Here is a 13,020-nt window from a genome sequence, read left to right on the forward strand (position 1 = left end):
TATTTATTCATTTATTTGGTTGTGTTTGGTTTCAAGCCACTAAAACCTTTCAGATGCCTGGTTTTACATCCTTGATTTTTTTTTTTTTTTAATCTATATTTCAGCATGAGTGGAGCAAATTGTCTCTTGTCAGGGTGGGGTCTGATGTTGGTTGAGCTGTAGTGTTTGTCTGTCGTGAGGATGAAGAGAGAGAGAGAGAGAGAGAGAGAGAGAGAGGCTGGGCTAGAGGAGAGGATCGGCTATGCGTAGCAGCTGCCAAGGCTGAGAGACAGACTCAGAGGCCCATAGCTGAGCAGAGCTGAGCGGAAAGTTACGGAGTAATGCTTTCAAATCTGATTTTCCCCTCCTCCTCTTCTTCCCTTTCTTCCCCTCCTCTTTCATTCCCTTTTTTCCTTTCATAATCACACAGCCAGAAACTCATCCTGCAACATCCACAGTGAGTTTGAGTGTGGAAACGGAGAGTGCGTTGACTATCAGCTGACCTGCGATGGGATTGCACACTGCAAGGACAAGTCAGACGAGAAAATGCAATATTGTGGTAAGAGGAATCTGTTCAAACAGGATTCATCTGATCATCTCAACGGTGACCTTGAAATGTTTTAGCCCAGGGGTCCAGATCAATAGATGAAGGTGAAACAAATAAATTAATTTCCACCTGCTCCACCTGGAACAGCAGTGTTTTATGCTAGCTCTACTTTTTCTTTCCATCTCTCTCTCTCTCTCTCTCTCTCTCTCTCTCTCTCTCTCTCTCTCTCTCTCTCTCTCTCTCTCTCTCTCCCTCTCTCATCCACAGAAAACCGAAGGTGCAGGCAGGGTTTCAAACCCTGTTACAACCAGCGCTGTGTGGCCAACAGCCGCTTCTGTGACGGAGTTGACCACTGTGGGGATAACTCAGACGAGGTGTTCTGTAACAGTGAGTGTACAGACACCCCAACATGAGGCGCACACACACACACACACACACACACACACACACAAACAGAAAGAGAGAGAATGTATATGTACTCAAATAGCCTAAGACAGCGTCTGTGACATCTTGAAATGGTAATGAAGGCTTAACTTTCCTAGAAAGCCTTTCATGAACTTAACCCTTGTGTTATCCTCAAATCTTACCGACACTCTTTATCCTTGGGGTCAATTTGACCCCAGCTAAATAAACCCTCTGAAAATTATTATAATTAATATTGTTACACAGTTTTTTTTGTGACAGGCACTTAACAAGAGTGTAATAACCACCATCCAAAGCCCTACAAAACAATCCCACCCCCCCACACCCCTTTATGAACCTTGGAACCCTGGCTGGCAATATTGCCCATCCAGTGTCAGCAGCCCAAAGGCTTGCTGTTGCTTCCCGTTTTGACTTATACAGTCCTGCCAAAATGACTTATATGTAATATGTACTTGTGTATGTAATAATGATAATAACAATATGTTCTCATACTATTCAAATAATAATATCCATAATGTGTCAAATATTCATGTATCCTATGTTTCATACAGCTGGGGTCAAACTGACCCCAAGGAACATCAATGTACAAAATATTTGTACAGGACAAATTGACCCCAAGGATAACATGAGGGTTAACTTTCCTAGAACGCATTTAATGAATTCATTTTGAAGTTGAATATGAACTGACTGAACTTGACACTGGCTTAGGGTAAACCAAAACAACTTCTGTAGCCAAGATAACAATGGACTCTGGAAAAAACATGCAAGGCCTCATTCAATCCAAAACCTGGTAGCGTGTGTGTGTGTGTGTGTGTGTGTGTGTGAGAGAGAGAGAGAGAGAGAGAGAGAGAGAGAGAGAGAGAGAGAAAGTGTGCATATGTGCATGTGTGGAGTGAGGGGGTGCAGCTACAAAAGCCTCTGACTACACAGTCACATGCTGTCAATCCCATAGGAGGTGTAGGGAAACAGCAATTAACAACAATACCATCTGTCCCTCCATTGTAATCAGTCTTTTGTATGTTTGTTGCATCAGGCTGTTCTTCTTTCTCTTTATTTCCCTGGATGCTTGGGAGAAAAAAGGTGAATAAAGGCATTGTGCCATTTGTTTTTCTGGCTTACACATAGACCCGACATCTCTCTTTCTCTCTCTCTCTCATAGATTCCACATGCGGCGCCTCGGAATCCCGCTGTCAGGACGGGGAATGCGTCCCGAACTCGGCCTGGTGCAATCAGATTATCGACTGCGCCGACGCCTCTGACGAAAAGAACTGCGGTAAGATAAACCCCTGTGGCGTACTACGGTAAGGCATCATTATCTGCCCCCCATCCCATGAACACCCCCTCACCCCACCCCCCTGGTATTGTCTTTGCTCCCTAACCCGTGCTCTCCCCCGCGTGATCTGTAATGTCTTGGGTGCCGCTGTGTTTGCAGATAACATGAGCTGTGTGGATTACTACCGGCTGGGCGCGAGGGAGACGCCGTTCCTCAGCTGCAACTCCACGTCGCTGTGCATCCACCCGTCCTGGATCTGCGACGGAGCCAACGACTGCGGGGATTACGCCGACGAAGCCCACTGCCAGGGTGACTGTCAGCGTTCGCATCTTAACGACGCCTCTCTCTGCCTCTTTTTTTTTTTTTCTTCTTTTTTCTCTCTTTTTTTCTGTTTCTTTTCTGCATATTTATGACCTTTGTTTTTTGTTTTCCAAGCACATTGATGTAACATTGAGAGCGGAAAATCGAAGCCTAGGGATGAAGTTTTGAATCATGAGCAGATTCTCTTGCTATTTGTAGCGAGCTACAGGAAGACTGAGGTCTTATCAGGTCTCAGGGTTTAGATTCAACCAGATTAATAGGGTTTCAAATTGGCCAAGTTGTAGGAACTGTATTACATCTCCCTAAGAACAGGCAGCTCTCTGCTATTCGGCAATCACTTTTGATCCCAGCTGCATTCCAAGCCTTGTGATCAGCTGTTGCATTTGGTGGGATTTGTAGCCCAGAAGGCCAGATGGGAACATTTTCTTGATAAGAAAAGGGTCATGCATTTCATAAAAAGGAGAAGGTTTTGCTAAGTTGGTTTGCAAAGTTGGTTTTGTAAATTCATCATCTAAGTCTTACATTGATCTTCCCTCAAAGCATGGCTTAGTCTTTGATGTGTTGGAATGGATAGTAATTTGGTAGTAACACCGAAAGCTTATAGTTTTTAATTTAGTGATCAGTGCTGGCGTGGTTGAAGTGGTTCCATATAAATGCGCTTTGATCATGTGATTTGTTTGTGCATTCCACTTTCAAGTTGTTTCCTCGTAGCCTCACGCCTGCGTTACAACTTTTTCAACGATTTGTCCAGCATTTATCTGAATCAATCTCCCCTTCCAATTTGGCCGGAGATGTGTCGCTGTGCAGCGTCTTTGTCAGATTCCCATTGATCGGGGCTAGTTAATATTCCAGTGATCGATCCCTCAAGTCAACCTCCTGTTATTGTGCTCTCCGATCCCGCAGCGTCTGTTGGACACACTTGTGAAGACGGACACTTTGCCTGTCCCAGCGGAAACTGCATCTCCAGCGTCTGGCTGTGCGATGGACAGAAGGACTGCGAGGATGGAGCGGATGAGTTTCAGTGTGGTAAGGCCAGACACACACACACACACACACACACACACACAGAAACTGACCAGGAGGCCCACTCCACTTTCAGAGTCTGCTGCACAGGAGGCAGAGGACAAACACTCACACACATACACACACACGGACACACACGCACACACATGCACTTTAACACACAACTGACCAGGAAGCCCACTCCACTTTCAGTGGCTGTTGATGTCCGAGGCAGAGGACAAACACACACACACACACACACACACACACACACACACACACACAGTGAGATAGAGTACAGAATGTTTCAAAGTGACAAAGGGTAGCCATTAATCATTATAAATATTAGGAGAGCAGGACGACTCTGATAAAGTCGATGCGTATAAAGCTTTTCAGTGTTTCCTTGTTTCCTCATTCCATTATTCCCAGACCTGCTTAACTTTTTTTTTTGCTACAGAAGGAATTTTAAACTCATTTTTTTTCTGCCAAACTACAAAGCTGTCTTGTGAGATGAAGTGGGAATAGAAACTTCTTAAATACATTACAAGAACTTTCACTTTACATAAAGGCGCAGGGGAGAAGTCGGAAATCGACAGAATAATTATGGAATGTGCTGACCTGTATTGCGGTTGTCATGGTGAAGTGGAGGACATTATGCCTGTGAATGAATAGATGATTGTGCGGCAGAGGACCGCAACGCTGGTTGAGGCTGTCGGTCACGCACATTAATAATTCAAGTCTGATTTTGCGAAGGGAGCCTTGTTAATCACAGAATGTGACACTTGAAAATCCATTTCGCTGTAACTGTAGCATTGTTAATCATCTAATATTAATAACGACATCAGGGCATCCTACTCCACACTCAGTAATGAATGGAATGGAAGAAAATGTGTGTGTGTGTGTGTGTGTGTGTGTGTGTGTGTGTGTGTGCGCGCGCATCCTCCAGCCTCAATAGAAAGGGCTCTTATGGCCGAGGGCTGATTTCATTCAAGCCCACAAATTCCTCTCACTCTGTTTGCTTTCATTTAAAAGGACACATTTTTTAACCACATTTTCAATGGGAGAGTTCATCAAAATGCATGAGAGACCGAACGTGTGAAGTCCATCTGTCTCGTTTGTTGACAGCTACACACACCCAAGGAAATGTCATGATCGTGATTGGCTGCGGTGATTAGCACAATTTTTTTTTATTTATTTATTTTAAGTTAAAGTTGAATGATTTAGAGTAGCTTTTTAGGACACTACATCATGAGGAGTTGAAAATGTAAATTTGTCTGCGAAAAAAAATCACATTTCAGGAGACTTTGAAATTGGATGATAATAACAGGAAACGGTCGATAAAGGAGAATGTACTAAGCAGCCCAAAATCAGAGTCTATGCAGTTTAAAACCTGGAGGAGAATCCAACATCAGGTATTCCATGAGAAAGGCCTTGTGAAATCCAACTGGGCTATTACAGGAGGTTCCATCTGGACGTAGAGGAATGTGGCTTTCCACTGCATAGACATCACTGCAATCAAACTTGAGTTAGTGTGTACAGTAACATCAGTGCCTTTGACACTTGCACACTACTGTCTCATCTAATCCTAACTACTAACACTAATTGTGTGTATTTACAAACAAATCAGTGTGGTTTGTGTTTCTTACTCAATGCATTGTGCTGTATTGTGGTCAATGGAAGGTTAGTTTTACTATACTGGTCTATCTGAGCTTTGGAACTATGTAAACTCTAGTGTGTAACTTGTGGTGGGCTGTGGTGTGACGGCTGTGTAAAAAGTGGGATATCCGGGAGTGTCAGGGCAAAGTAAACAGCCGTCTGTCCTGCTGAGTGGCAGAGGTATTCCGATTCCCGCAAGACTTTGTCACACGGACTTGCACACAATTGTCCGAATACAGCTATCAAACAGTAGTGTCAAAGAGTGGAAACGAAACTGAAAGACTCTAGTAGTCCAGAGTTGTCGGCAGGTAGCCTGTCAAAAAAAAAAAGAAGGCCTTTAAGCCGAACTGCAGGAGCCTCCGGCCTTTTCCTATTACTCTCCTACTGATCTCTCAGAAAGAGACCTTCCCACTCACACTGTCAGATGCATGGAATCGGTTTGTGAGGGCCCCCCCGTGTGTTGGTCCATTTCCTGGTACCTATCTGCCCATTGTCTTTTTTCCGGAGCTTTCTAAGAAGCTGTGCATGGTGCCGTATGAGCAGTTGGTCTCCCCGCCGAGTCTGATCATTTGTTTTTCCACTCTGGTTAGACCCTGAGAGGAAAATTGCCTCAATCTCCTCTTCAAAGTCGACAGCTATAAGGCCATGTGGAGGATGTGTGTGTGTGTGTGTGTGTGTGTGCATTCAATTTAATTCAATTTATTGTGCTTATAGAGCGGCAAAACATTACACATGTATCATGGCGCTTTACAGAATGTAGGCAATCAGAGAAAAATGAAAGAAAGGAAGAAAAGAAAAGAAAGAGAGAGGCCCATGGGTAACAGGGGCGAGGAAAAACTCCCTAGAATTGGAGATGCATATAGGAAGAAACCTCGAGCAGATCCACGACTCAAGGGCCTGACCCATCTGCCTAGGGTCAATACAGGACAGTAAGGTCTGTATACATGACAAATGCATATGATAGTCAGGTGTAGAGAATAAGATATGGTGTTAAAAAGCACTTGAGCTGAAAGTTACAAGAGGTGGGGTGATTACGTATCTGGTTTGATAATTCATTAATCCTGATTTAGTGACAGAAAGTTCAAATAGTCCAGCGTTGGATTTATCCAGGGGAAGGGAGTCAAGGGACATGTGGTGGGTCGGCAGACGGGCCAGGAATCTGGGCAGAATTGTCGTAGGCAGGTGATGGGTCACTAGGCTGTACGGGCCAGGAATCCAGATAGGGTGACAGTAATTGGGCAGTCGAGGATGGGACTTCAGGTGAGATGGGTGAGAGGAGGGCCAACACATGGATGGTTGATGACTGGTGATGATATACCTCACAAGTGAGGTATAGTTAGGGGAAAGAATGAGAGATGTAGAGTGGGTTAGTATTACTGAAAATCAAAATGGTTAATGTCAATAAGTAATCAGTGGTACTATATATTGTTACAGTATATCATAGTGAGAATAGGCAAGAGAGGGAGAGTTGAGAGAGAGAGAGAGAAGGGGAGAGGGGGGGGTTGTACGGCATGACACATGAAAAGTCCATGACGGCACTATGCTATAGCAGCATAACTAAGGCATGGTGAGGGGTAGTCGGCACCAGCGCAGGTATGGTCAGTGACCACCATCGCACGCGTGACTGGGGTGCCAGTCACACGAGGACTCAGCAGGTTGGTCCATTCCAAAAATCCCTGAGGTGGGTGAAGTTCCACACCGCACCATACCTAACTATGGGAGGCAGTAAAGAGGTATGTTTTAAGTCTAGACTTAAAAATAGGGAGGGTGTCTGCTAGTCGAATTGAGGAAGGAAGATTATTCCAGAGGAGAGGTGCGCGATAGCTGAAAGCTCTACCTCCTACTGTAGTTTTTGAGATTCTTGGAATTACAAGAAGGCCAGTATTCTGTGATCGTAGCGGTCTAGGTGGGTTATATGGGACTAGGAGATCTTTAATATATTCTGGTGCCTGGCCATTAATGGCTTTGTATGTTAGAAGTAATATTTTGAAGTCAATGCGACTTTTAACAGGCAGCCAGTGTAGAGATGCCAGGATAGGGGAAATATGTTCATATTTTTTAGTTCTAGTGAGTGTGCGAGCAGCTGCATTTTGTATAAGCTGTAAGCTCTTTAGACAGGTGTTATTGCAGCCAGCGTATAGAGCATTGCAATAATCAATCCTTGAGGTGACAAAAGCATGGATTAATTTCTCAGCGTCTGGTAAGGATAAAGACTTCCTTATCTTTGAAATGTTCCTTAAATGATAAAATGAAGTTTTGGTAATCTGTTTTATGTGATTACTTAGTGATAGGTCTTGGTCAATTGTAACTCCTAGTTTTTTTTAACACTTGTGGATGAGGATAGTCGAAGATCAGTAAATGTAGCCTGTGATGAGGATAGGATATCCCTCATCTTTTTAGGACCTAAAACCATGACTTCTGTTTTATCGGAGTTCAAAAGCAGGAAATTATTTGTCATCCATGTCTTTATGTCTCTTACATGTTACATGTCTATACATGTGTCAAGTTTGGCTAACGGAGTCAATTCGTCAGGTTTTATGGAAAGGTATAGTTGTGTATCGTCTGCATAAGAATGAAATGTAATGCCATGTTTCCTAATTCCTGAGCCTAGAGGAAGCATATAGAGAGAAAATAACAGGGGCCCTAGTACTGAGCCTTGAGGCACTCCATATTTTACCATAGTCTGGGTAGACGGTTTATTGTGAACTTGTACAAATTGTCTGCGGTTAGAAAGGTATGATCTAAACCAAGCGAGTGCTGAGTCTTTAATGCCTATCCAATGTTCAAGCCTGTGAAGTAGTATATTGTGGTCTATGGTGTCAAAGGCAGCACTAAGGTCCAGGAGGACCAATATTGATATATGTCCATTATCGGCAGCGATGAGGAGGTCATTAAAAACTTTAACTAAGGCTGATTCAGTACTGTGGTGAGCTCTGAAACCAGACTAATATAATTATTGGATTTTATTCATATGCAAGAAGGTACCAATTTGTTTCAACACAATTTTTTCTTAGATATAGGCCTATAGTTGGCCAGGTTGTTAGGGTCAAGGGTAGGCTTTTTGAGGGATGGCTTATAACAGATAGTGTTGTCACAATACCAAAATTATGACTTCGATACGATACCTGCCATAAATATCACGATGCTCGACACTGAAGCGATACTGCGGCGAAATCCTAAGATATCTGGAAAAGAAAGAACTCATACCTCCTCCAAGTGTATTGAGTCATTTGTGTTGAATTCGGTGCACTTTCGTAGTGTGCAGGTCAATTCTAGGTTCTAAACTTCCTACATAATTATTATTTTTTATAGTCAGTAAAATAGGAGGCCTACTTTGTGTGATTAAGTCCTTTATTGTTTGTTATAGTTCATTTCTTGTGTTGTGTTTTGGCAGTAGCTTTAAATAGCCAAACTAGGCTAGATCAAGGTCAGTGTTGAAATTACTGCATGCAAATCACTGAATGCTATGCCTAATCTTTAGGCCATCTGATGTACAGTATAGGCTACCCTAGGCCTTCCCGTGTTCATTGGATTTCTTTGACAGTTGCAAAGGGAAAAATGTGAGGATAGTCTTCTTTGCGCCCAGTGTACAAGTACGACGTTCCAACCACTCAGGTCTTCGTCAGATAGGCCTACACCATTACCTGTTGCAATATATCTGTGTGCATTACATTACGTCTATTTCTTTGATAACATGATTTGCTACCACGTAACAATAAGCCGCTATTATGATGGTAATATGCTGTGGGCTTTAATTAGAGCATTTCGGGTAGCCTATCGGCCTATCCTACATCTGGGCAATAATTATTGAGCAAATTGCAGTCTACATGCCATGACAAATATTACCAGTAGTACTGACCGAACATGAAATAGATTGTTTGGTAGTGTTGGTAATGTTATTCTGGTGTGAACATTGCGCTTTCATCACTTTAGCACCCTATGATTACAGCTCGTTATGTCTCGTCAAAATGATTACAGCTCGTTATGTCTCGTCAAAATTCATTGATGAAGGAAGGTTCGCTTTATCCCAGAGAACCATACTCGTTTCACTTTCAGAGAAGAACACAGAAGACTGTGGCACTGGCACTAACCATGTAGTTGTGTTTTCTATAGCATATTCGTTAACCTGTCGTTCTTTGAACTCTTTAAAAATGTTGGGATATGTCTGCGAGGTGTTTAGCCAAGTTCCATGCGTAGCATATTGCTTTTAAATGACTTTGAAACATATTTTACAAACGGGCCTCTGTGTACCTGATGGCTTGCCTTCACTATTCGCGATGTATCCAAAATAGTTCCAGATTTCACATCACCTTTTGTTTTATCCACAAGGCCGAGGACTGTCGGCAAAGAACTATGTTGATGTTGCTGCGCACTCACTCACTCAGAGCTGCCTGCTTGACACGCCCACTTGCCTAGATGCGTGCAACGAGCAGTGAGAGCAGCAGTTCACACAGACACAGAACGATATTATTTTAATAAAGTATCGATTCTAAAAACGTCGGAAATCGTATCGTTTTTTGCGTGAAGGCATCGTAATACCTTTTTAGTATCGATACACCGTGCAACACTAATAACAGATAACTCAAACGACTGTGGTACATGGCCTGATAGCAGTGAGTTATTGATAATCTGGAGCAAAGCATTGTCCAAGAAAGGGAGAGCAGTCTTCAGGAGATGGGTAGGAATAGGATCTAGTAAACTAGTTGTAGATTTTGATGAAGAGATTGTGGAAGTGAGCGAAATTTTTTCTAGAAAGTCTGCATTAGTTTTTTTCAGATAAGCCGCGGCTGTAGTATTCAGCTAAATTAGGTACTGCATGTTGTAATGTCATTGTAAAAGTAGTTAGATGGTGGTCAGTTAAGGTCGGGTGTTGTGGCAAGATTGTTAACTGCTCTATGCTTATGCCGTATGACAAGACTAGATCAATAGTATGGTTATCCCGGTGCGTGGGTGAATTAACATTTTGGCAGAACCCGACATGGTCAATTAGGGATTGAAATGCAATTGTTGTGAGAGACAATCGTTCACATTATCCATATGAATATTAAAATCACCCAATATAAGTATTTTTTTCTGTTTGGGTAGTTAAAGTGAAAAGGAAATCAGAAAATTCCTCTAAGAATTCAGTGTAGGGGCCAGGGGTGTGTGACCACAGTTACAGGCTGATTAGTTTTCCAGTCTGGCGTCAAAAAATTGAGGACTTCAAAAGATTTAAACTTGTGTGTGAGCTTGGGAGATGTGAGAAGACTAGATTGATAGATTGTAGCTACTCCACCTCCCCTGCCAGTGTGGCGTGGTACATGATAATTCAAATGGGAGGGAGGTGTAGACTCATTTAATGGAATGTATTCATCTGGTTTAAGCCAGGTTTCAGTAAGGCACATAACATCTATATGATTGTCAGTAATAATTTCATTAACCAGGGCAGTTTTATTTGACAGTGATCGAATATTAAGTAAAGCAAGTGTAAGTTGCGTTTTTGGAGGAGTTTGCTTAACCGAAGAAGTTTTTATCATAATAAGATTGCTACGAATAATTCGAGTAAGAGTTGACAGTCTTGGTACAGACACCCTCTCTATTTGGCCTTGTATGCCCTGTGTACCTGGGTGACTGTTAGGACGGCAGAGATCTGTGTAAGACATTATCTCTGCTTCCTGGATCTCTGGTTCGTCAGGAACTAGCCTCGATTAGGTGACGGTCTATGTTCCTTGAAAGGAGGGCAGTACCCTCCCATGTGGGATGGATACCGTCTCTTTTCAACAGTCCAGTTGTGTATGTGTATGTGTATGTGTTTGTGTTTGTGTTTGTGTTTGTGTTTGTGAGTGCGTGCGTGCGTGCGTGCGCGTGTGTGTGTGTGTGTGTGTGTGTGTGTTTCTTTGTGTGTGTGACCTTGTGGTGGCCAGTGACTCAGTTGGATTTTGGTTGCTTTAGTTTTATTGTTCATACTTTTATGATTCATTGTTTTATTTCTGTTTTGTCAAAATATTTTTTCTCCGTGGCAGGGACCATGTTCCTCGTCCTCGATTTGTTGTTCTGTTTACTTTGGATGATTTCTGGCCAACGTCCAGAGAAATGTCCAGTTGTTTTGGTTTCACACCACTTTTCTGGACTCAGCCTTTGGCCCACAGGGAATGAGAATGACCGCCATCACCCCATGAGGGGAAGAGCCATAGAGAGCCGTGTTGCCACACGATCAATGGCCAGTACAAATAGAAAAACAAACAAGTGAAAGAAGCAAATCACCCGACACGCCCGACTCGTAGGAAGCGCTTACGGCAGCACCACCAGCCTCCAAATGGCATTTACTGTATCTGTTGTTCCACTGCATCTGTAATGCAGAAGAATTATGACCCAAAAAATGCAACCTAATACAGCTCTGTCTCCATGCTGCACATTTATCAGCTAAAGGGCAGAACTGCACAAAGAAAAAGAAAAAAGGATAATTTTGTGTCTCCATTTGCCTTGTGGGTTGTCCATGATGGGCTGCTTTGTGTGGTGAATACAGAAACCCAGGATGAGTTCTCAGTCTCTGTGCTCTCTGACCATTAAAATAACGTTTATTTTCTTCCCCAGCAGCTCAGCAGTGGATGAAGCTTGCGCTGCCATAAACTATTGAAGGCATACTGCTTTACAGTGTTTCAGCACAGTGTGTGTGTCTCTTGCGTGTAGCTTCTTTTTTCTGTCAGTGGCTCATTGTCATGTTAAATCTCTCTTTCTCTCTCTTACTCCTTCTCTTCTTTCTCTCTCTCTCTCTCTTTCTCTCTCATTCTCTCTCCCCTGCAGACTCCTCGTGTTTGTGGAATCAGTTTGCGTGCTCCAAGCACAAGTGCATTGCCAAGCAGTGGCTTTGTGACGGAGAGGATGACTGTGGAGACGGCTTGGACGAGAGCGAAGGGATTTGTGGTAAATCAGTGTGAATTTTGCATGCCATGCAGGCGATTATTCACGCCTGACTCTCCTAAACCAAACACAACAACAACTACGAAAAAAAGTCAGAGCAAGTGACTGTCAGTGCTAAGAGATGTTGATGGCTCAGCAATAATCATCTATTTATCTTCACTGGGGGCTATCTGGGATAGCCCAGTGCCCTGGACAAACACAGACAAACATTTAAGTCATCGATTTCCTTTGCTGCATTAAAGGTCAGCCTGGGGCAGATTATTACTTGTGGTCTCCCACAGGAATTCAATAGAGGTCTCTTGAGTTGATCAGCTGACCTACCTCACTCACCCACGCTTTCTCCGCTCTCTTTCTATCTACCCCCTCTCTCTCTATCCCTTCCTCTTCACCTCCCTGTCGCTATTTTTTTCCTAACCCCTCTCTATCTCTCTGTCTTTGTCTCTGTCTTTCCATCCATCTCACCACCCTCTTCTCTCTGTCCATCTCTCTATCCCTCTCTCCACCTCCGTCTCCACCTCCTCCATGTCCTCTTCCCTACCCCAGGGTCAGTGACGTGTGGCTCCGGTCTCTTCAGCTGCCCCGGCTCCTACGCCTGCGTGCCCAAGCGCTGGCTCTGTGACGGGGAGAGAGACTGTCCCGACGGCAGCGATGAGCTGGCAGCCGCTGGCTGTGGTAAAGGATCAGATGCTTACTTACATGTGCAAACAACTTCTTTTGCTTGAGTAATCCCAAAATGTACGCGACCACACACAAATGATCTGAGGTCGTTGAACATACTATACTGTATGTGGATGCTGGACAAAGTAATTACTCCCAATTTGTGTAGGGTTTAATGCAAGTTAAGTAGATTGAAGTGGGTTAATTGGCATTAAATCAAATTTGTTGAGAATTTACCATTACAGTTGCCCTGACAACCGTA

At 43.4% G+C, this 13,020-nt stretch overlaps 1 protein-coding gene across 1 annotated transcript in view; it reads left to right on the forward strand.

Moving 5' to 3' along the window:
- Positions 1–13,020, forward strand: part of LOC125288217 (low-density lipoprotein receptor-related protein 1B-like) — a 271,541-nt gene that overhangs the window by 158,322 nt on the left and 100,199 nt on the right. Inside the window, 7 exon segments of the mRNA XM_048234393.1 lie at positions 410–538; positions 794–913; positions 2,109–2,222; positions 2,382–2,531; positions 3,447–3,569; positions 11,985–12,104; positions 12,645–12,773. Coding sequence (XP_048090350.1) covers positions 410–538; positions 794–913; positions 2,109–2,222; positions 2,382–2,531; positions 3,447–3,569; positions 11,985–12,104; positions 12,645–12,773 — 885 coding nt within the window.

The sequence above is a fragment of the Alosa alosa genome, chromosome 23 (genome assembly GCF_017589495.1).
Source record: "Alosa alosa isolate M-15738 ecotype Scorff River chromosome 23, AALO_Geno_1.1, whole genome shotgun sequence".
NCBI lineage: Eukaryota > Metazoa > Chordata > Actinopteri > Clupeiformes > Clupeidae > Alosa > Alosa alosa.